Consider the following 22,005-nt stretch of genomic DNA (forward strand, 5'->3'; position numbering starts at 1 on the left):
CCAGGGGGTATTCCCCTCGCTCATACTCGGTGTCGAGAGTGTTGGCTTTCCTCCAAACTGGAGTGGACCAGCGTTTGGCGTTGGCCACGATTAAGAGTCAGATTTCTGCGCTGGCCGTTCTCTTTCAACGCCCTGTGGCGTCTAATTCATTGGTTAGCACCTTTGTTCAGGGGGTGCGACATTTGGCCCCTCCTAGGAGGGAACCTTTGCCTCCATGGGACTTGAACTTGGTTCTGTCCGTGTTACAACAGGCTCCTTTTGAAAAGATCAGGGAAATCTCGTTGTCTCTGTTGTCCAAGAAGGTTGCCTTTTTGGTGGCGATCACTTCGGCTCGCAGGGTGTCGGAGCTGGCGGCTTTGTCCTGCAGCTCTCCCTACCTGGTGATTCACAAGGATAAGGTGGTCTTGCGACCTAACCCATCCTTTCTTCCGAAAAGGATCTCAGAGTTTCACCTTAACGAAGACATTGTCTTGCCTTCGCTCTGCGCGAAGCCTAAGCATCCAAAGGAGGTTGCCTTGCTTTCATTGGATGTTGTCCGGGCGATCAGGGTTTACCTGTCGTCCACTAAATCTTTTCGCAAGTCAGATTCCCTCTTTGTCCTTCCTGAGGGACCTCAGAATGGCATGGTGGCGTCGGCTGCGACCATCGCCAAATGGATCAGACAGACCATTGAGCAAGCCTATGCCTTGAAGGGGAAGGTTCCTCCTTTCCCTGTGAAGGCGCACTCTACCAGATCTTTGAGTACGTCTTGGGCTTACCGTCATCAGGCTTCTGTGGCCCAGGTGTGTAAGGCGGCGACCTGGTCGTCCGTTCACACCTTCTCAAGATTCTATAAGGTGGATGTTCAGGCATCGGTCGATGCCTCCTTTGGCCGTAAAGTTCTCAGTGTGGCAGTTTCTTAGGGACCCTTGTTTTTGTGGGCCCTTGGTTATTGGGGTGTTTTACCCCTGGGTTACTTGTTTTCCTGGGTTGTTGCTCCTGTTGAGCATGTTTTCCTGTTGCCCAGTTGGTTCGCTTACTGTGGTAAGGTTCCTTTCTCTGATGTGGGTACTGCGTTGCCTTTCTACGGTTGCGTCTCCCACGCCTCATGTCTACACTGCTTTGGGACGTCCCAATGGTGAAGATTTGGGAAGGGCCGGCGACTGTCAGAGGACGTAAGAGAAAACTGAATTTTTGTAAAATCTTACCGTAAAATTCCTTTCTCTGAGTCCTCCGACAGTCGCCGCCCCCCGCCCCTCTTTTGGGGTTTTTGTGTACTCTTACTGCTATGCTACCAAACTGAGTTGGGAATGCTGGTGCAGGGAGGTATTGACTGAGGGGACAGCCCCTAGGGGTGTGTCTATGCTAAAAGCTTTTGTATTAACAATTCTTGTTGCCTAGCTACTCCTGCGGAGCAAAGGTCAATACCCATTGGTGAAGATTTGGGAAGGGGCGGCGACTGTCGGAGGACTCAGAGAAAGGAATTTTACGGTAAGATTTTACAAAAATTCCGTTATTTTAGTAAATCTAAACAGCTTAATCCCTTTTCTCATCAGCAGTATAAAGCAGTCTTGTGATTTCTATCTGTTCCTGGTGAAGCTTGTAGGAGGAGTTTTCATACTGCACTGAGCTGTCCTATGAGGCTGCAGGACCCCTGGCCCTCTGCCTGGACAGTGCTGATTGGCCCTGTACTGATCACATGCACATTCCCAAAGAAAAAAAAAAAAAACCTCTCTAGCAATACACACCAAACTGAGCATGTGCAGCTTCACTCCTAAGGCTCTGTACTATCCAGATATGTTTTGGAGTCAGTGGAAGAAGGGGAGTATCAGAGAAGACAGGATCAAACAGCCTTTTTACAGAATGTGAAGGATTAACCCCTTAGGTTCCACAGTGAGTATAACAAGCATGCTTTTACTGCATTGATAGACTGATTTTACCGTTGTGGGTTTAGTAACACGTTAAGCATAAAAATAATATTTGATGAATATTACATGAAGTTAATATAGAAAAAAAAGTATCCAAATCATTACATACACGTCTCCTCCTACCTGGGAAAGCAACACCAAAAAAATAATGAATATATAAATACAACTGTTTGTACCTACTAATAGCTGTATATGGATTATATGATTTTAATGTTAATTATTAATGAACAAGAGCTAAAGATATTGAATTATGAGCTGTGCCAAGTGGATTATTTCTTAGGCCACTGCTGCTGTTGTACTTTACAGTGTGCCTGGAGCTTGATTAACCACTTACCTTCCGGAAGATTCACCCCCCTTCATGACCAGGCCATTTTTTGCTTTTTTGCGCTGCTTTGTTTTACCTGACAATTGTGTGATCAAGCAACGCTGTACATAAATGAAATTTATATTATTTTTTTTTTACCCACAAATAGAGCTTTCTTTTGGTGGTATTTGTTCACCAGTGGTTTTTTTTTTTTTTTTTTTTATTATTCTTCTGCACTATAAAGGAAAAAAGACGAACAATTTTGAAAACAGCAAAAACAATATTTTTTACTATTTGCTATAAAACATATCTAATAAAAAAAAAAAATCTTCATAAATTTAGGCCAATATGTATTCTGCTACATATTTCTGGTGGTATTTGATAACCAGTGTTTTTTTTTAATCTTTTGCACTATAAACGAAAAAAGACCAACAGTTTTGAAAAAAACAAAAACAATATTTTTTACTAAAAAATACTGAATAAAAAAAAAAAATCATAAATTTTCACCAATATGTGAGGAACCCACTGACAGCTGATGAATCATCCGTTGTTAACCACTTAAGCCCCGGAAGATTTTACCCCCTTCCTGACCAGGGGGTATTTTGCGATTCAGCACTGCGTGACTTTAACGGACAATTGCGCGGTCGTGCGACGCTGTACCTAAACGAATTTGACGTCCTTTTTTTCCCACAAACAGAGCTTTCTTTTGGTTGTATTTGATCACCTGTGCGATTTTTTGATCATGCGCTATAAACAAAAAAAGAGCGTCAATTTTGCAAAAATAACAATATTTTTCACATTTTTTTATATGAAATTCCCCCCCAAAAAAAAAGTAAAAATCTAAATTTTTTAAAATTTTCGGCCAATTTGTTTTATGCTACCTATGTTTGGTAAAAAAAAAAAATCGCAAAAAGCGTATTTTGATTGGTTTGCGCAAAAGTTATCGCGTTTACTAACAAAGGGAAAGATTTTTGTTGTTGTTTTTTTTAACGCGTAATGGCGGCGATCTGCGATTTTTTTTGCGGTACTGCGACATTGGGGCGGACAGATCGGACCCTTGACTGACATTTGTGACACTTTTGGGGTTACCAGTGACATTTCTACAGTAATCAGTGCTATACATATGCACTGTTACTGTAAAAATACACTGGTTGTGAAGGGGTTAACTTTATTTGGGAGGGAGGGGCTGTGTGTATCCCTAGGGGCGTGCTTTCTACTGTGATTGGCTGTGGCTTGAGCTGTAAGGACACTGATCAACGGATCTACATACTAGATCCGTTTTATCAGTGTCTTTACAGCGAGGAGAATGACAGGCAGCTTGTTTACACAAGCTGCCTGACATTCTCCCTCTCCCCCGCCGATCGCCGAGTGACCGGCGGACATCGGGTCCGCTGGTCACACGCGCGGGGGGGTCCGTGACCGCGCGGGAGCGCGCCTCCGGGGGCGCGCGCTCGCTCCCTAGACCCTCACAAGCTGTTTTTTGACAAATGCCGCATATGATATCGCCAGCAAAACCCTAGTGGTAAATATCGCTATCGCTATATCGCAATATTTAATCTGCATTTTTTTTTTTGCGCTAAATAATTGCATCATTTTTTTTTTTTTCATGAATTGGACTTAATTTATGCAATACTTTATGAAAACGAGCCATGTGACCACACTATCGCATGCGGTAAACGATACTGTAGTGTACTGACTCCTTTGTTACTTGTATAGCAAAAAAAAAACCCAGTGGTGATAAAATACCACCAAAAGAAAGCTCTAGCGGGTTAAAAAAAAAAAAAATGATAAAAATGTAATTTGGGTACAGTGTTGCATGCAATTGTCATTCAAAGTGTGACAGCGCTGAAATCTGAAAACTAGCCTGGGCAGGAAGGGGGTAAAAGTGTCTGGTATTAAAGTGATTTAAAAAAAAGGGAGGATTGTATCAGTTTGAGGATCATATTAAATTATCGAATTTTCTACAATCAGATTTTTCTGGGCCAGTCAGAATCATTTCAAATAAATCAATCAATTTTGCTGGAAATTGATTGATGACACATTTTTTTACAATAATTCATAGATCAAATGATATTATCCAATTCTGTGAATAATAATTCATTCAGATTGTTACTTGTATGACCACCATAAGGTTCTACGCCCCTGATGTCTAACCTGCAGCCCCTCGATCTTTCTGTGCAGCTTTTGGGGCCCCTATATACTAATCTGTGTTTCCTTATTGCAGCTTCGTGTAAGGTCTCCAGTCCCCAACAGTCTCCTGCAGCGTATACCGAATTCTCTGACCATCTCCTGTATCATGTCTGCAGTCTCTGACCATCTCTTGTATCATGTGTACAGTCTCTGACCATCGCCTGCGCCATGTCTGCAGTCTCTGACCATCTCTTGTATCATGTCTGCAGTCTCTGACCATCTCTTGTATCATGTGTACAGTCTCTGACCATTGCCTGCGTCATGTCTGCAGTCTCTGAACATCGTCTGTATCATGTCTGCAGTCTCTGACCATCTCCTGTAACATGTCTGCAGCCTCTGACCATCGCCTGTATCATGTCTGCAGTCTCTGACCATCTCTTGTATCACGTGTACAGTCTCTGTCCATCATTTGTGTCATATCTCCAGTCTCTGACCATCTCCTCAGTCTCTGACCATCTCCTGTATCATGTCTGCAGTTTCTGACCATCTCTTATATCATGTCTGCAGTCTCTGACTATGTCTCGTATCATTTTTGCATTCTTTGACCAGCTCTTGTATCACGTCTGCAGTCTCTGACCATCTCTTGTATCACGTCTGCAGTCTCTGACCATCTCTTGTATCATGTCTGCAGTCTGTGACAATCTCTCGTATCATTTTTGCAGTCTCTGACCATCTCTTGTATCATGTCTGCAGTCTCTGACCATTTCTTGTATCATGTCTGCAGTCTTTGACCATCTCTTGTATCATGTGTACAGTCTCTGACCATCGCCTGTATCATGTCTGCAGTCTCTGACCATCTCCTGTATCATGTCTGCAGTTTCTGACCATCTCTTATATCATGTCTGCAGTTTCTGACCATCTCTTATATCATGTCTGCAGTCTCTGACCATCTCCTGTATCATGTCTGCAATCTCTGACCATCTCCTGTATCATGTCTGCAGTTTCTGACCATCTCTTGTACCATGTCTGCATTCTCTAACCATCTCTTGTATCATGTCTGCAGCCTCTGACCATTGCCTGTATCATGTCTGCAGTCTCTGACCATCTCTTGTATCACGTGTACAGTCTCTGTCCATCGCTTGTGTCATATCTCCAGTCTCTGACCATCTCCTCAGTCTCTGATCATCTCTTATATCATGTCTGCAGTCTCTGACCATCTCTTATATCATGTCTGCAGTCTCTGACCATCTCCTGTATCATGTCTGTACTCTTTGACCATCTCTTGTATCATGTCTGCAGTCTCTGACTATCTCTTATATCATGTCTGCAGTCTCTGACCATCGCCTGTATCATGTCTGCAGTTTCTGACCATCTCGTGTATAATGTCTGCAGTCTCTGACCATCTCTTGGATCATGTCTGCAGTCTCTGACCATCTCGTGTATCATGTCTGCAGTCTCTGACCATCTCTTGTCTCATGTCTGCAGTCTCTGACCATCTCTTGTCTCATGTCTGCAGTCTCTGACCATCTCTTGTCTCATGTCTGCAGTCTCTGACCATCTCATTTATCATGTCTGCAGTCTCTGACCATCTCTTGTATCATGTCTGCAGTCTCTGACCATCTCTCCTTTCATTGTTGCAGTCTCTGACCATCTCTTGTACTATGTCCACAGTCTTTGACTATATCCTGTAGTGTGTCTGCAGTCTCTGATAATGAATATTTACAGAATTTTTTTTATGAGTGGTGATGCTGCCGCACTTGAGGTCCCCCATATCAAGAACGTTAACTAAAGGGTTAATGCCCAATGAGCTGCCAGTAAGACGCAAGGTTCGGATCTATACTGTGTATCATGCGACTATCACTTTCACCAGTAAAGGCGAGTCCTGCTTGTCAGCAGTGTGGAAGGTACAGCATTTTTTTTTTTTTTTTTTTGACGTTTCAATAAGTGGAACACAGCATTTCAAATCCATCCAACTTTACTGAAACAATTATTGAAATTCCTACCTTGAGGCCATGTATGTTCCGCTTCCCGGGAGGCTTGCAGGCTGCAACAGTAATAGACTAAATTGTAGATCACATCGGGGCCATTTACAATTCCCCCCTCCCCCCCCCTCTTTTTCCTTTGAAATGAATCGTTTAAAAAGAAATGAGAGTGACACCAAAATTAGCAGCGAGGAATGATTGAAGAGAGGCTCTCCGAGCAGAGAGAGGAGTCCCAGAAGACGGGATCCTTTCTGTGAAATCGCACACCCTCCTGACACCGGCTCATCTAAATTCTAATTTCTGCTTAAAAAGACATAATACAAACACACACACACACACAGCAAGCTAAACCTGATTGTGTACTGCCCTTAATTCCACATTCTGGAGCAGGTGCTGCGATCCTGGGAATTCCGGGCAATAGGAAGGAACTGACTATTCATATTAATATCCGGGATGTTCTCCACGTGCCGCCTGTCGGCCTCTTATTAAATGTTCTTAATATCTTTTTCCACAAAGGTCAGTCTGGGCTCATTGAGGGCCACAGACAGGAGCCTGGCATGCAGCATTTATATCCAAGCAGACGGCGCGCAGGTATAAATAATAGTGACCCCCCCCCCCCCAGACGGCCAATGTGTGCCGCATATTCCGAACAGATTAGGGGAGCCGCAGATTCAATCTCTACCACCAAAATCTAGTTAACTTCTTCCCTGCCAAGCCAAGTCCAATTTCACCCCTGCACGTGTTTTTTTTGATGCATCAACGCATACCTATTAAACTGATTATAAACGATCACCTTGTAAAAGAGGGGTGACCATCTTAATTTCATTGAGGGCCTCATAAACAGTATGGTTTGCTTTCAAAGGGCAAGCTATATCTGGGGTAGGCTACATACAGAGTGCAGGGTTCAGGAGTGCGCTACATACAGAGTGCAGGGTTCAGGAGTGCGCTACATACAGAGTGCAGGGTTCAGGAGTGCCCTACGTACAGAGTGCAGAGTTCAGGAGTGCATTATGTACAGAATGCAGGGTTCAGAAGTGCGCTACATACAGTGTGCAGGGTTCAGGAGTGAGCTACATACAGTGTGCAGGGTTCAGGAGTGCAATACATACAGTGTGCAGGGTTCAGGAGTGCACTACATACAGTGTGCAGGGTTCAGGAGTGCACTATATACAGTGTGCAGGGTTCAGGAGTGCACTACATACAGTGTGCAGGGTTCAGGAGTGCACTACATACAGTGTGCAAGGTTCAGGAGTGCACTACATACAGTGTGTAGAGTTCAGGAGTGCGCTACCTACAGTGTGTAGAGTTCAGGAGTGCGTTATGTACAGGGTGCAGAGTTCAGGAGTGCGTTATGTACAGGGTGCAGAGTTCAGGAGTGCGTTATGTACAGGGTGCATATTTCAGGAGTGCGCTATGTACAGAGTGCATAGTTCAGGAGTGCGCTATGTACAGAGTGCAGGGTTCATGAGTGAGCTACGTACAGAGTGCAGGGTTCATGAGTGAGCTACGTACAGAGAGCAGGGTTTAGGAGTGTGCTACGTACAGAGTGCAGAGTTCAGGAGTGCGTTATGTACAGAATGCAGGGTTCAGGAGTGCGTTATGTACAGAATGCAGAGTTCATGAGTGCGCTACATTCAGTGTGTAGAGCTCAGGAGTGGGTTATGTACAGAGTGCAGAGTTAAGGAGTGCACTACGTACAGAGTGCAGAGTTAAGGAGTGCATTATGTACAGAGTGCAAAGTTCAGAAGTGCAATATGTACAGAGTGCAGGGTTCAGGAGTGCGCTATGTACACAGTGCAGAGTTCAGGAGTGTGTTATGTACAGAGTGCAGGGTTCAGGAGTGCGCTATGTACAGAGTGCAGAGTTTAGGAGTGAGCTATGTACAGAGTGTAGAGTTCAGAAGTGCATTATGTACAGAGTGCAAAGTTCAGAAGTGCAATATGTACAGAGTGCAGGGTTCAGGAGTGCGCTATGTACACAGTGCAGAGTTCAGGAGTGTGTTATGTACAGAGTGCAGGGTTCAGGAGTGCGCTATGTACAGAGTGCAGAGTTTAGGAGTGAGCTATGTACAGAATGCAGGGTTCAGGAGTGCACTACAGTGTGTAGAGTTCAGGAGTGCGTTATGTACTGAGTGCAGAGTTCAGGAGTGCGCTACGTGCAGAGTACAGAGTTCAGGAGTGCGTTATGTACAGAGTGCAGAGTTCAGGAGTGAGCTACGTACAGTGTGTAGAGTTCAGAAGTGCATTATGTACAGAATGCAGAGTTCAGGAGTGCTCTACCTACAGAGTGCAGAGTTCAGGAGTGCGCTACGTACAGAGTGCAGAGTTCAGGAGTGCGCTACGTAGAGTGCAGAGCTCAGGAGTGCGCTACGTAGAGTGCAGAGCTCAGGAGTGCGCTATGTACAGAGTGCAGAGTTCAGGAGTGTGCTACGTACAGAGTGCAGAGTTCAGGAGTGCGCTACGTACAGAGTGCTGGGTTTAGGAGTGCTTAATTGCAACCACCCCTATATCTCAACCACCAAAATCTAGTTAACTCCTTCTCCAGACAGCAAAAAGGCTGGCCATTCAAAGTCCATTTTCACCCTTGCACTTGTGTTTTTTTGATGCGTCAACGCATACCTATTAAACTGATTGTAAACGATTACCTTGTAAAACAGGGGTGTCAAACTTAATTTCATTACAGGCCGCATAAGCAGTATGGTTGCTTTCAAAGGGCCCGCTATATCTGGGGTGAGCTACATACAGAGTGCAGGGTTCAGGAATGTGCTACATACAGAGTGCAGAGTTCAGGAGTGCGTTATGTACAGAATGCAGGGTTCAGGAGTGCGCTACATACAGTGTGTAGAGTTCAGAAGTGCGTTATGTACAGAGTGCAGAGTTTAGGAGTGCGTTATGTACAGAGTGAAGATCAGGAGTGCATTTTGTACAGAGTGCAGGGTTCTAAACGATCACCTTGTAAAACAGGGGTGTCAAACTTAATTTCATTGCAGGCCGCATAAGCAGTATGGTTACTTTCAAAGGGCCAGCTATATCTGGGGGTGAGCTACATACAGAGTGCAGGGTTCAGGAGTGGATTATATACAGAATGCAGGGTTCAGGAGTGCACTACATACAGTGTGTAGAGTTCAGGAGTGCTTTATGTACAGGGTGCAGAGTTAAGGAGTGCGTTATGTACAGGGTGCAGAGTTCAGGAGTACGTTATGTACAGGGTGCAGAGTTCAGGAGTGCATTATGTACAGGGTGCAGAGTTCAGGAGTACGTTATGTACAGGGTGCAGAGTTCAGGAGTGTGTTATGTACAGGGTGCAGCGTTCAGGAGTGCGCTATGTACAGAGTGCATATTTCAGGAGTGCGCTATGTACAGAGTGCATATTTCAGGAGTGCATTATGTACAGAGTGACAGGTTCATGAGTGAGCTACGTACAGAGTGCCGGGTTCATGAGTGAGCTACGTACAGAGAGCAGGATTCAGGAGTGCTCTACGTACAGAGTGCAGGGTTCATGAGTGCGCTACGTACAGTGTGTAGAGTTCAGGAGTGCATTATGTACAGAGTGCAGAGTTCAGGAGTGCGTTATGTACAGGGTGCAGAATTCAGGAGTGCGTTATTTACAGAATGCAGGGTTCAGGAGTGCATTATGTACAGAGTGCAGCGTTCAGGAGTGCGCTATGTACAGACTGCATATTTCAGGAGTGCGCTATGTACAGAGTGCAGGGTTCATGAGTGAGCTACATACAAAGTGCAGGGTTCATGAATGAGCTACATACAGAGTGCAGGGTTCATGAGTGAGCTACGTACAGAGAGCAGGGTTCAGGAGTGCGCTACGTACAGAGTGCAGGGTTCAGGAGTGCGCTACGTACAGAGTGCAGGGTTCAGGAGTGCGCTACGTACAGAGAGCAGGGTTCAGGAGTGTGCTACGTACAGAGTGCAGAGTTCTGGAGTGCGTTATGTACAGAGTGCAGAGTTCAGGAGTGCGTTACGTACATCACATACTAGCACATTATGTGACACTTCCCTCCAAACTAAGCCCTCGTCGTCCCCGCTGGTGGCCGCATCCATCTTCAGCCATCTTCCTTCCTGGACTGCCGACTCCGGCTATGCTACTGGGGCTCTGAAGAAAGGGCACAGGCGGCCATTTCTTCAGAGCGTATGCGCCGATGACATCATTGGCTGCATGAAATGTAAATATCTCCTACAAGGTGCAAGTTTAGGAGATATTTACAGTACCTATTAAAGGCTTACCTATAGGTAAAAGTGATCAGAGTGGGTTTACAACCACTTTAAAGTGAATGGGTCATTTTATAAGGTGAGGGTTTACATATACCGTAACAAGCATCCGCACACCCAAAAAATTTAACCAACTCTTTTTTTCCCAATGCAACACAGAGAATGGGTATCTAGATGTGTGCATTGTGATGCATAAGGCCTCCTTTACACTTGCGGTTGGGTGGCTGTACAAACATGCGGCTGAGACACATTTTAATTGCCCTGCCCCCAAACGCTTTCCCCATAGGCCTCATGCACACAGGTGTATTACAATACTCTCTATGTACGCTAGATCTTTCTACCATGAGCTGTCAGAAAAATCCAGTTAAATAGATGCTAATTTTGGCACGTAATTACGCGTGTTTATTTAAACATGGAGTTTATAAGTATATGTACATAAATGTATTCTATTGGCTAGAATATTCGGGAAGAATATTCAGTTTTTTCCCACCTGTGTGCATGAGGCTTTAACCACTTTACAACCGGAGGATTTTGCTGTCTTCCGTCCAGGCCACTTTTTGCGATTCGGCGCTGTGCGACTTCAACTGACAATTGCGCGGTCGTGCGACGCCGTACCCAAACGAAATTTACGTCCTTTTTCTCCCACAAACAGAGCTTTCTTTTGGTGGTATTTGATCACCTGTGCGATTTTTACTTTTTGCGCTATAAACAAAAAAAGAGCGTTTATTTTGAAAAAATAACAATATTTTTCACATTTTTTTATATGAAATTCCCCCCAAAAAAGATGTAAAAACCAATTTTTTTAAAAGTTTTTGGCCAATTTGTTTTATGCTACATATGTTTGGTAAAAAAAATCGCAATAAGCGTATTTTGATTGGTTTGCGCAAAAGTTATTGCGTTTACTAACAAAGGGAAAGATTTCTGTCATTTTTGGTGTTTTTTTTTTAACGCGTAATGGCGGCGATCTGCGATTTTTTTTGCGGGACTGCGACATTGCGGCGGACAGACCGGACCCCTGACTGACATTTTTGACACTTTTGGGGGTACCAGTGACATTACTGCAGTAATCAGTGCTATATATATGCACTGTTACTGTAAAAATGACACTGGCAGGGAAGGGGTTAATTTTATTGGAGAGGGAGGGGTTAATGTATGCCTGGTGCTTACTGACGTGTAGGGGGGGAGGTGACTATGTGATTCATGGACAGATCGGATGTCCAGCTATGCTGAACAGTCCGATCTGTCACTCCCTGTCACTATGGAGATCCGCCCGCTGTGTTTACACACAGCGGGCGGATCTCCAGACTCGATCCCCGACGATCGGGTAAGAGCAGCGGCGATCGCCGCTGCTCCTCCCCTGGCCCGACTCCCGCTGTGAATGAAAACAGCGGGAGCGAGCCTCCGGCGGCGCACAAGCGCCGCCCAGAAGGGGAGGAGTCCAGTCACGTTAATACTACGTGACTGGACGGGAACGAGCCACTCTGCCGCAGTAGTATTACCGTGAGCGGTAGTAGAGTGGTTAAACACTTGCCAACTAGCCGCCGAAGTTTTACTGCGGCAGATCGACTCTATTATGTCAAACGACTTACCTGTACTTCGCTTCTTGTAACAGATAGTGGGGGCCAGAGGGGGAGCCAATCAGTGGGTCTGGCGGACGCGATGTCCGCAGGCCACCCGCGATCGCTCCCCATGGAGACAGAATGGCGGTCCGCCGATTTACGGCAGACCGCTGTTCTGTCACAGATAAACACAGGGATCCTCCTATTTAGGAACACAGGTCTCTGTGTTCATGCAGCAAGCCCGCCCCCTCCCCCATAGTTAGAAAGCACCCCTCAGGGACACACAACCCTTTGATCGCCCCTTGTGTTAACCTCTTCCCTGCCAGTGTCATTAGTACAGTAACAATGCATATGTTTAGCACTGATTACAATATTAGTTTTACTGGTCCCCTCAAAAGTAGGACCACCTTCGCCTCCCTGGCGGTCTGATTATGTCAGAATTCTTGATCTTAAAGCGGTACATTGTTTTGCATGAAAATATGTTGTTTTATATTTTAGGCCTGTAATTTTGAGGAATAACTCATTTAAATCTGTCCAAACAAGAGTCTAGTAGACATCCCGGGTATGATACTTCCCAAATTTTCTTTAGTTTTGGTGCAGAATGAGTAGTTTCATGAAATTCTTCATGGTTTTCGAAGTGGAGATATTTCATTATGAGGTAGAATCTGTACTCTGACATGACCGTGCTAAAGAATGGAGTGGCAAGTAATGTACAGTATAGGTTGTCTAATACCACTTCTGCAGGGGTTTCCCCACCACTCCCTCAAGAATTATTAGGCCCAGAAATTTCCAAATGTCATCTTTGGTCACTGGTTCCCACTTTCTGCATCTTGCAAATTTCCGATACGTAGCGCATTGTTGCTATTTGTACCGGTTTGTCTCGGTAACTATTTTTTCAATAACCTCATCAGTCGGAAATAATTGTAGGTATGCCAAGGGGTTGTCATGGTCAACATCAACTTTCATATCAGGTGCTCCAGTAAATGGGAATCTTGGAGGGCGCTGCCTGATCCGTCCCACAGTCAATAGAGCACAAAGTCCGCACATCGCTGAGCTCAGTCGCAGAATCATTGCTGTTGTCACTTTTAGTACCTGATGACGAATTTTCCCACGAATCGATATCGCTCGGTTCTTCAAATAATTTTGATTCACTGTCGCTGTTTTCCAGTTCGTCTAAAAGCGCTTTTGAGCTAAAAACGCTTTTTGGACGCCATGGACGTTATCAATTTTCCAGGCACAAAGTACCGCAAAAAGTACAGGCAGGGCACTGGAAAAGCCTCTAAGTGAAATGGCATGATACAAAGTTGTAATCCTAACCGATTACACTGTATCATGCCATTTGTTTTATTTACTTTTTTGAAACTGCTGGCGGTTCCACCCACCTGTGTGGCGGTGCTCGCAGGGAAGGTAACCGGAAGACAGGTGGCCGCATTGGCCAGAGCACACAGAGGGAGGACAGCGGGTGGATGGCTGGAGGAGGGCGGGGGAGGCCGATGGGGGATCGTAGCAGAAGGTAAGTGATTGTGGGGTAATCCCAAGTGTCGCTCGGGGGTTACTGCTTTTGGCACTGTATATTACCCCGAGCCACACTCGGGAATACCGCTAGGGAGGTTAATGAATTCTATGCATTAACCTCTTGGCACAGATAGCACACAAATATGTGCCCTCTCCTCGGATGGGCCTTGGTGCCTGAGCGGCCATATAGTTGCATGCAAAATTGCTGTGCCAAGAGTGCGTGCCCTGCATGCTCTCGACACAGCTACTGGCAGTTAGCAGGAAGCTCCCGATTGCTGCTTGTGATCAGTAGCTTTCCGATCATGTGACCGCTAAGACAGCCAATTATGGTGGTCACATGATCATAAACCCGCCCCCCAGCATCTGAAACCCCTTAAAGGGCTGGGAGTCGCCAGCGCTAAGGGGTTTAGGTAAAAAACTTTCTGTGTTGCAGAATCCCCTCCTCATTCTTACCTGAGCCTGATCCAGCACTGTAAACAAGAGCAGCAGCTCTCGCCGCTGTCTTCCTCCTCATTGGGCAGACTGATAGCAGCGGGAGCCATTGGCTCCAGTTGCTGTCAATCATCTCCTGTGCCAAGCGAGCGGGTTCGGGGCTGCTCTGTGCAAAACCATTACACAGAGCAGGTAAGTATAACATGTTTGTTGTTTTAATTTAAAAAATGAAGCCTTCCTTACTCCTACGTGCCCTTCGCCCTGACCTACCGACATATACTGCTGTCTGGGACAGGGACCTGGGGCTAGCCCTTTCATCTAACGACTGGTACAAATGCTTCGCGCTGACCCACTCGCTGTCTCCTGCTACACAAGTTCAAGAGAAGGGGTTCAAACTCTTGAGCAGATGGTACAGGTGCCCTTCCTCGATTACCTATATTGATACACTTCAGTAGGACCAATGCTGGCGATGCACATCATCTAGGGGAATGCTCCTTCATATTTGGTGGGAATGTCCGCAGATCCATGAATTGTGGAGTGGAATTATTGCTCTTTACTGCAGGCTCCAGGCAACTACAGTTTCCGCGACACCACAATTAGCCTTGTTGTCTATGTTGCCCGGCTCCTTCCAGTCGATCAAGAGAGACGTTCTCCGGTTTTTCTTGGCGGCTGTTAGGACGGTAATACCCAGACACTGGAGAACCAAGCACGTACCCTCTAAACTTGAGTGGGCTTTGGAACTAGACAGACTTAGGGACATGGAAAACCTGCTGGCACGAGAGGGGGGCAAAGAGGAACGGTTCTCTGCTTCATGGATGTCTTGGGACATGTTTCGTGTTCGGATTCCTTCAAGTCCTGGCTCGAATCACCTGTGATGCCGGGTGATGGGGAACAGTAGTGAGACGTGGGCGGCCCCTCTTGATCTCCTCTGTCTTCCTCACCCTCTTGGCTTATCTCGGTTTTCATCCTCCTGCTTTACCCCATCTCCCTATCTCTTTGGCTATACCACTGGCACCATACGGCTATCCTTTTTGCGCTCACTTGTTTTTGGGTGCTTCTCAGCGAAAAACCTGAGTATTTACTAATGCCTTACATACTTTACACCATTTTCTACTGCGACGCCAGCTATAGCGGTGTCTCTACCAGTGTTATCCTTTATTTGTCTTATCTCTTGCTTATGTTGACCCATGTTACACCAAGCTGCTGTTTGTTAAGTTGCGATACAATCGTGAGCCAATGGACTTGGTAGTTTATGTTTCTTTTCAACACTAATTGCTATTGACTGTAGTATGCACTTACTTGAAGTTCACTATGTGACATGGCTGTGAATTTTTTCTGTTTGATTCTTGCTCCCTCGCTTTCCCCCATATTCTGTAAAACCCCTCTTTCTCAATAAAATCAGATTGAACTAAAAAATGAAGCTTTAATGTCACTTTAACCACTTCTGGACCGAAAGGATTTCCTGGCTGGCTTCCATGCACATGTCAATCACACTCTCTCCCACCATAATGTGTCAAGAAAGCATCTCCTCGCTGCTACTTCTTACAAGCTTCCTGCTTATAGTGACTTTGGTCACCTCTGGTCATCCGTCCCTCATCTGCTACCAGCTGTCTGTGTTTTGCGAGTACCTGAAACCTTGCTTTGTACCCTGTGCTTTACAATGCCTTACCACGGCCACAGTACAGTATGTCGGATTCTAGACACAGTGGACAGTCCTGCTGTTAACAGGTACCCCCAGCTCACACTCTACTAACGGCTCAGATGTGGATGACACCTGCAGCCTAAAATCATGTTGCCCTCTAATTGTAGAATCTATCTCATCTTTAGAATCTTCCTTAGCTACGCCAAGTGTGGCCAGCTACTCTGCCCTATTGGCTGAGGTTTATACTGTAGTCTTGCAAGACTTTAGAAAGGATATGGCAGTGCCCTGCCTTAACAAAGACTACCATACCAACGGAAGATGCACCTGCAATAAGCGGTTGAATTCCCACTCCAGAACTCTCAATGGTGGGCTCTGCTTTTTAAACTATCTTGGCTGTGATTTGTCTTGTCAAAACCCCTCTCTGGCGCTCTGGGTCAAGGTGGTATTGCCCCAGTTGATGTGGTGAAACAGTCCCAGGGGCTTTACTCCAACATGTTCACAGTTTCAAAACCCAAATAGGGTATCCACCCCATCTTGGATCTCAAAGCACGGAAAGATCTTCATTCAGGTTCAGAAATATTACATGGAATCCATCATGTTTCAATAGAGAGACTTTCTGGCATCTGTGGACATCAAAGATGCATACTTGCATATCTCAATCCTTCCAACACATCAGCATTTTTAGCCTTTTGCTGTGGGTCCCCTGCCCTTCGATTTGTGGTCCTGCCATGTGGCCTCTTGTCTGCACCTTGGGTGGTCAAAGTGCTGGCCCAGGAACTAATCCTGCTATACTCTCATAAATGATTTCCTATTCAGAGAATACTTGGTTCATGTGTTGGCCTTGACAAACCAGACATTACAATGTTTTGCATGTATCTTGAGCCTTCAGAAATGATCACTGGATCTACTCATCATTTGGAATATCTGGGTCCAGGTCTTAGATGCAACTCAGGCTAGAGTGTTTCTCTCTAAACTACTCTTCTCTACTGTTCTCGGTCTGAAGGTAGCCTCCCTAAGAGTAGTCCTATTTGCCCAGTTTTACACCAGACCTCTACAATGCAACATTCTGTCAATATGGGACAGGTCTGCCCAGTTCCTGGACAGACCAATTTGTTTGGCACAAAGGACCAGGTTGTCCCTGACTTGCTGGCTCTGGAATCCTGGAAATTCTTCCTTCCTATCATTAAGATCCTCATGATGGATGCTAATTTGTTGGGCTGGGTAGGAGTCATGGACACCCTGCTGGTGCAAGTGACCTGGTCATCAGAGAAATCTAATCTCTCGATTAATACTCAGGAGCTTCAGGGGATTAGTGGCCTTTACAGCATTGGACTATTCTGTCAGGCCATCTAATCTGGATTCTGTTGAATAATGTCACGGCAGTTGCACATATCAACCATCAGGGAGGAATAGAAAGCCTCGCAGCAGCAAGGGAAGTAGATCAGATCCTGCCGTGGGTGGAACTTCATGTTCCAGCCTTGTCTGCAATTTACTTACCAGGCAAGGGCAATTGCTAGGCAGACTTCCTAAGTTGGCTGCATCTGGACCTAGGAGAGAGGTTTCTACACCCGGAACTCTTGCAAGACCTGTATCACAGGTGGGGGGACGCAGGATGTGGCCCTCCTGACCTCCTGGATTACCAACAAACTGAACAGGTTTGCCCCCTATGTACAGGAATCCTCTATCAAAAGCAGTGGATGCTCTGGTGGCTTCATGGTATCAGAATACCCTGAAGCAATACCCTATGCATTTCCTCCCCTGAAACTTCTTCCTCGGTTGCTTAACAGGATCAAGTTGCAGGGAAATCCGGTGATCCTCATTGGAACAGAATAGCCCAGGTGGATGTGGTACTCCAACCTTGTAGGACTCCCAGTGGATGCTCAGTGGGCTCCAGCTTATCCTTGAGATCTTCTGTCTCAAGGACAAAATGTATCATCTGGCTTCACAGTTGCTGGCTTTAACAGCATGACTGTTGAAACCCAGGTTCTAAAAGGGACATGAGCATCTCCGAGCTGTGATTCTAATTATGTTAAGAACTAGAAAGTCTAGTTCTCATTGGATATAGAAGGCATATTTAACTTTGTGCGAGTGTTGGGGTTTCACCCTGTGGGAGGAACCCTCTCAGTCCTACAGCTAAGTCCAAACCACCATTTGGTTCTCAGCACTATCAAAGATCAGGTTTTGCTCCTAAACTGGCGATAGTTGGATTGAGATTCGGCTGGTTCAGCAGGGACAGACCCAATTTCGATCCATCGATGGCCGTCACTGTTCGAGAGGAGTCAATCTAATCACAAACACCTCTCAAACAATACTGTTGGAAAATTTTTGTTCATCACAGCTGCAGCCAAAAAGAAGAGTCCCCGATGTCAGAATACAATAGCGCAGCAGAGAAGATTCCTCCATCTAACTCCTGTGTGGAGGAATCTTTTCCGTTTTTCGTATCAGCCCGCTGGCCATTTATGGCCATCTTTACTCTCTTGTTTCAGAGACCGGTAGCCTCTCATTCCTTTATTAAAACCTTTGTACAGGGAGTCTACCATGCCACTATATCCTGTTTTTTCCCTGTAGTGGAATCTGAATCAAGTTATCTCTTCACTTCAAAAATTGTCGTTTGAACCCATTAAAGACATTCCTCGTTTACCATTAAGAGATTTCACTCCATTTTCTGCATGTGATTTTGGCTATAAGATTATTTCTCAGCCACTGCTTCCTTCTAGGAGAGTGATCAACTTCTCATTCCACCATTTCTTGGTGGATCAGACAGACCTTGACCTATATCCATGGTCTATATATTTATGGTCTTGAAGATTGGGTTCTACCCTTTTTTACCAAGGAACACTACTAGATCAGCAAGGGCTTTTGGCATCAGGCTACTATTTTGCAGATTTACATAGTCGTCACCTGGTTTTCTGTTCATGCATTCTCTTAAGTTCTCTCAGGTGGGCATTACGTCCACATGTGATGCCAGCTTCAGTCATTTACTTGGCCTTTGAGTAGTTGTCCCTGGTTCTTCTTTTGTTTGTTTTTTTCTAAGGCCTGTTGGTATTGGTTTGCTGTGTGGCCCATCCCCCAGCTGGATTGCTTTTGGGTGTCCCAGAGATTAAGGACTTCCTGTGTCTCTTAATAAATGAGAAAGGGGTGTACCCTTTGGAGGACACAGGTCTCAACCTTTTGTACTTTTGATCCTGCTCTTGGTAATTCTTTGCTAAGGGTTATGCTGGGCTGGCCTACAGTTTTTTCATTAAAAATTTTAAAAAATAAAATTATATAGATCTATATATATAATGCAGCCAACATATCCAAGGACTAGAAAAGCTGCAAATTTTGTTTTGAGGGCTAGATATGGTTTAAATAAGACCTATGGATCACATTATTTGTCACAAAACTGGGATCATTACACAATTTGACTATTGAAAAATACCCCTTCGAACCCCCATATAAACCTATACTATATATTATGCTATGGTTGGTGGAAACCTATGAACACTGTGATAAGTTATTGTCTTTCATGTCATTGAATAGACAGTGAAGGATGAAGTAGCGACCTATCCAAGCATGGCTAGCAATAATCTATGTGTGTTAGGTGACAATGGGGTTGATTTAGTAAAGGCAAATAGGCTGTGCACTTTGCAAAGTATAGTTGCACTCTGCAAGAGCAGTTGCTCCGGAGCTTAGTAAGTGAGGTAAAGCTTCACTTTGCGAAGAATACCCAATCACCTGCAAGGAAAAAAATGAAAAAAACAGCATTTTTGCTTGCACATAATTGGATGATGGAAGTCAGGAGAACTTCTGCTCATTTACTAAGCTCTGGAGCAACTGCTCTTGCAGAGTGCAACAGTCTATTAGACCTAATTTATCCTTTAACTCAGGGGTCTCCAAACTTTCTAAACAAAGGGCAAATTTACTGTGTTTCCGACCGGGGCCAGTTAGAGTAAACAATGCCATATCGTTGGTGTCGTTGGGAGAACTAGTGCCCCATTGTTGGTGTTAGTTGGAGGACTAGTGCCCCATTGTTGGTGTTAGTTGGAGGAATAGTGCCCCAATGTTGGTGTTAGTTGGAGGAATAGTGCCCCATTGTTGGTGTTAGTTGGAGGAATAATGCCCCATTGTTGGTGTTAGTTGGAGGAATAGTGCCCCAATGTTGGTGTTAGTTGGAGGAATAGTGCCCCATTGTTGGTGTTAGTTGGAGGAATAGTGCCCCATTGTTGGTGTTAGTTGGAGGAACAGTGCCCCATTTTTGGCGTTAGTTGGAGGAACAGTGCCCCATTGTTGGTGTTAGTTGGAGGGATAGTGCCCCATTGTTGGTGTTAGTTGGAGGGATAGTGCCCCATTGTTGGTGTTAGTAGGAGGAATAGTGCCCCATTGTTGGTGTTAGTTGGAGGAATAGTGCCCCATTGTTGGTGTTAGTAGGAGGAATAGTGCCCCATTGTTGGTGTTAGTTGGAGGAATAGTGTCCCATTGTTGGTGTTAGTTGGAGGAATAGTGCCCCATTGTTGGTGTTAGTTGGAGGAATAGTGCCCCATTGTTGGTGTTAGTTGGAGGAATAGTGCCCCATTGTTGGTGTTAGTTGGAGGAATAGTGCCCCGTTGTTGGTGTTAGTTGGAGGAATAGTGCCCCGTTGTTGGTGTTAGTTGGAGGAATAGTGCCCCATTGTTGGTGTTAGTTGGAGGAATAGTGCCCCATTGTTGGTGTTAGTTGGAGGAATAGTGCCCCATTGTTGGTGTTAGTTGGAGGAATAGTGCCCCATTGTTGGTGTTAGTTGGAGGAATAGTGCCCCATTGTTGGTGTTAGTTGGAGGAATAGTGCCCCATTGTTCGTGTTAGTGGGAGGAATAGTGCCCCATTGTTGGTGTTAGTTGGAGGAATAGTGCCCCATTGTTGGTGTTAGTTGGAGGAATAGTGCCCCATCGTTAGGTGTCAATGAAAAGAATTCTGCCCCATCATTGGTGTCCGTGAGAGGAATTGTGCCCCATTATTGGTGTCAGCAACAGGAATTACTGTATGCCCCATTGTTCGTTTCAATGGAAAGAATTGTGCCCCATCATTGGTGTCAGTGGTATTAATGGAAGGAATTGTGCCCCATCGTTAGTGTGAATGGAAGGAATTGTGCCCCAAGGGCCGGGTAACGGCAAGCAAAGGGCTGCAAGTTTGGAAATGTCTGCTTTAACTGAGCATTGTCTCAAATCAAACATCATGTGTCAGGAGAATCTACAGAAGTTTAGGTGACTTGGGAGGACAGACCGTTCTGGTCACCAAACCACTGCCCAACTCTTTTTTAACAGGGGCCTACTGTATTATGTAATAGAAAACCAAAGAAAAATACATTGATATTAATATCCTGGGGCAAAAGTCTGAAAAACACCAACCATATCTTTGCTGTAAAGATATTAGGATGTCCTCCTATACCAGCCATACAAACCAAGAAGTGACCAAGCTTTTTGGACACGTGATAAGGCAGCAGTAAGAGTTTCGTAATAAAGGAGCTCAGTTCGGCTCTATATTTCCACAACATGTTCTGCCTGTCAATGCAACATGACAAATAAAGATGATTACTATGAATATAAACACGCTCACAGGTCTTGGCTCACACAGAGCAGGCTGCTCCCTTTCCACGTCCCCTGCACGCCACAAATTGTTGTTAAAGTCACTGTCAATTTTGATTGATTGTCTTGAAGTAAAGAATTACATTTTTGCCCCCTGCTCTGTCTCGGTGGAATGCATATTTAACCCCTGCTGTGTCAGCGGAGAGTGCGCTGTGCCCCAGCTATTAACAATCGTCACGCACTCTATAATTACTGCACACATCAATAAGCCTTTGTGCAACGCAGCAAGATGTGAAGTAATGTTTCAGCGTGGGCGGGCATGCAGCAGGGAACAGGTGCAAGGCGTCCTGATTTTGTAGCTGTGGAATGCGTGTGTAAACGTTTGTCAGGCGTGATGCTGGTGTACATGCAAATGCACTTTATGAATAAGCAAGATGGGTGAGAGTCGGGGTACCTGTGTAGGCAAGGTGCCATGCTTCTTAAGCACCGTTATGCCACAGTCTAATGGCTAAAATGGGCTTATTGGCGATGGTGTAGTAGATGGTGAAGTAGATATAGAAGGAAATAAACCGTCTTGACATTCAGAGGAATTTTAAAGGCACTGATCACAAAAAAGTAGATAAAAAGTAGCAAAATTGCATGAAAGTTTGGATTTTATTTATATATCAATTATAAAACATTTTAACATAAGGGCCGGTTCCCACTGCCGCGACCACTAAAGTCGCCTCATAAGGGGCGACTTCTAGCGCGACTTATGAATTATTTTACG

The 22,005-nt window shown here is 45.2% G+C and overlaps 1 protein-coding gene and 1 long non-coding RNA gene across 2 annotated transcripts in view; one reads left to right on the forward strand and one right to left on the reverse strand.

Annotated features, from left to right (window-relative positions):
• Positions 1-22,005, forward strand: part of LOC309552212 — a 603,675-nt gene that overhangs the window by 346,944 nt on the left and 234,726 nt on the right. The window lies entirely within an intron of this gene.
• The window catches only part of MAP2K5 (mitogen-activated protein kinase kinase 5), a 308,258-nt gene that overhangs the window by 234,033 nt on the left and 52,220 nt on the right, over positions 1-22,005 (reverse strand). The window contains exon 5 of the mRNA XM_082253022.1: positions 6,345-6,385. Within this exon, the coding sequence (XP_082109148.1) occupies positions 6,345-6,385 (41 nt within the window). The remainder of the gene's footprint in view (positions 1-6,344; positions 6,386-22,005) is intronic.

Source organism: Pelophylax lessonae (genome assembly GCF_965119305.1).
Source record: "Pelophylax lessonae genome assembly, chromosome: 4".
NCBI lineage: Eukaryota > Metazoa > Chordata > Amphibia > Anura > Ranidae > Pelophylax > Pelophylax lessonae.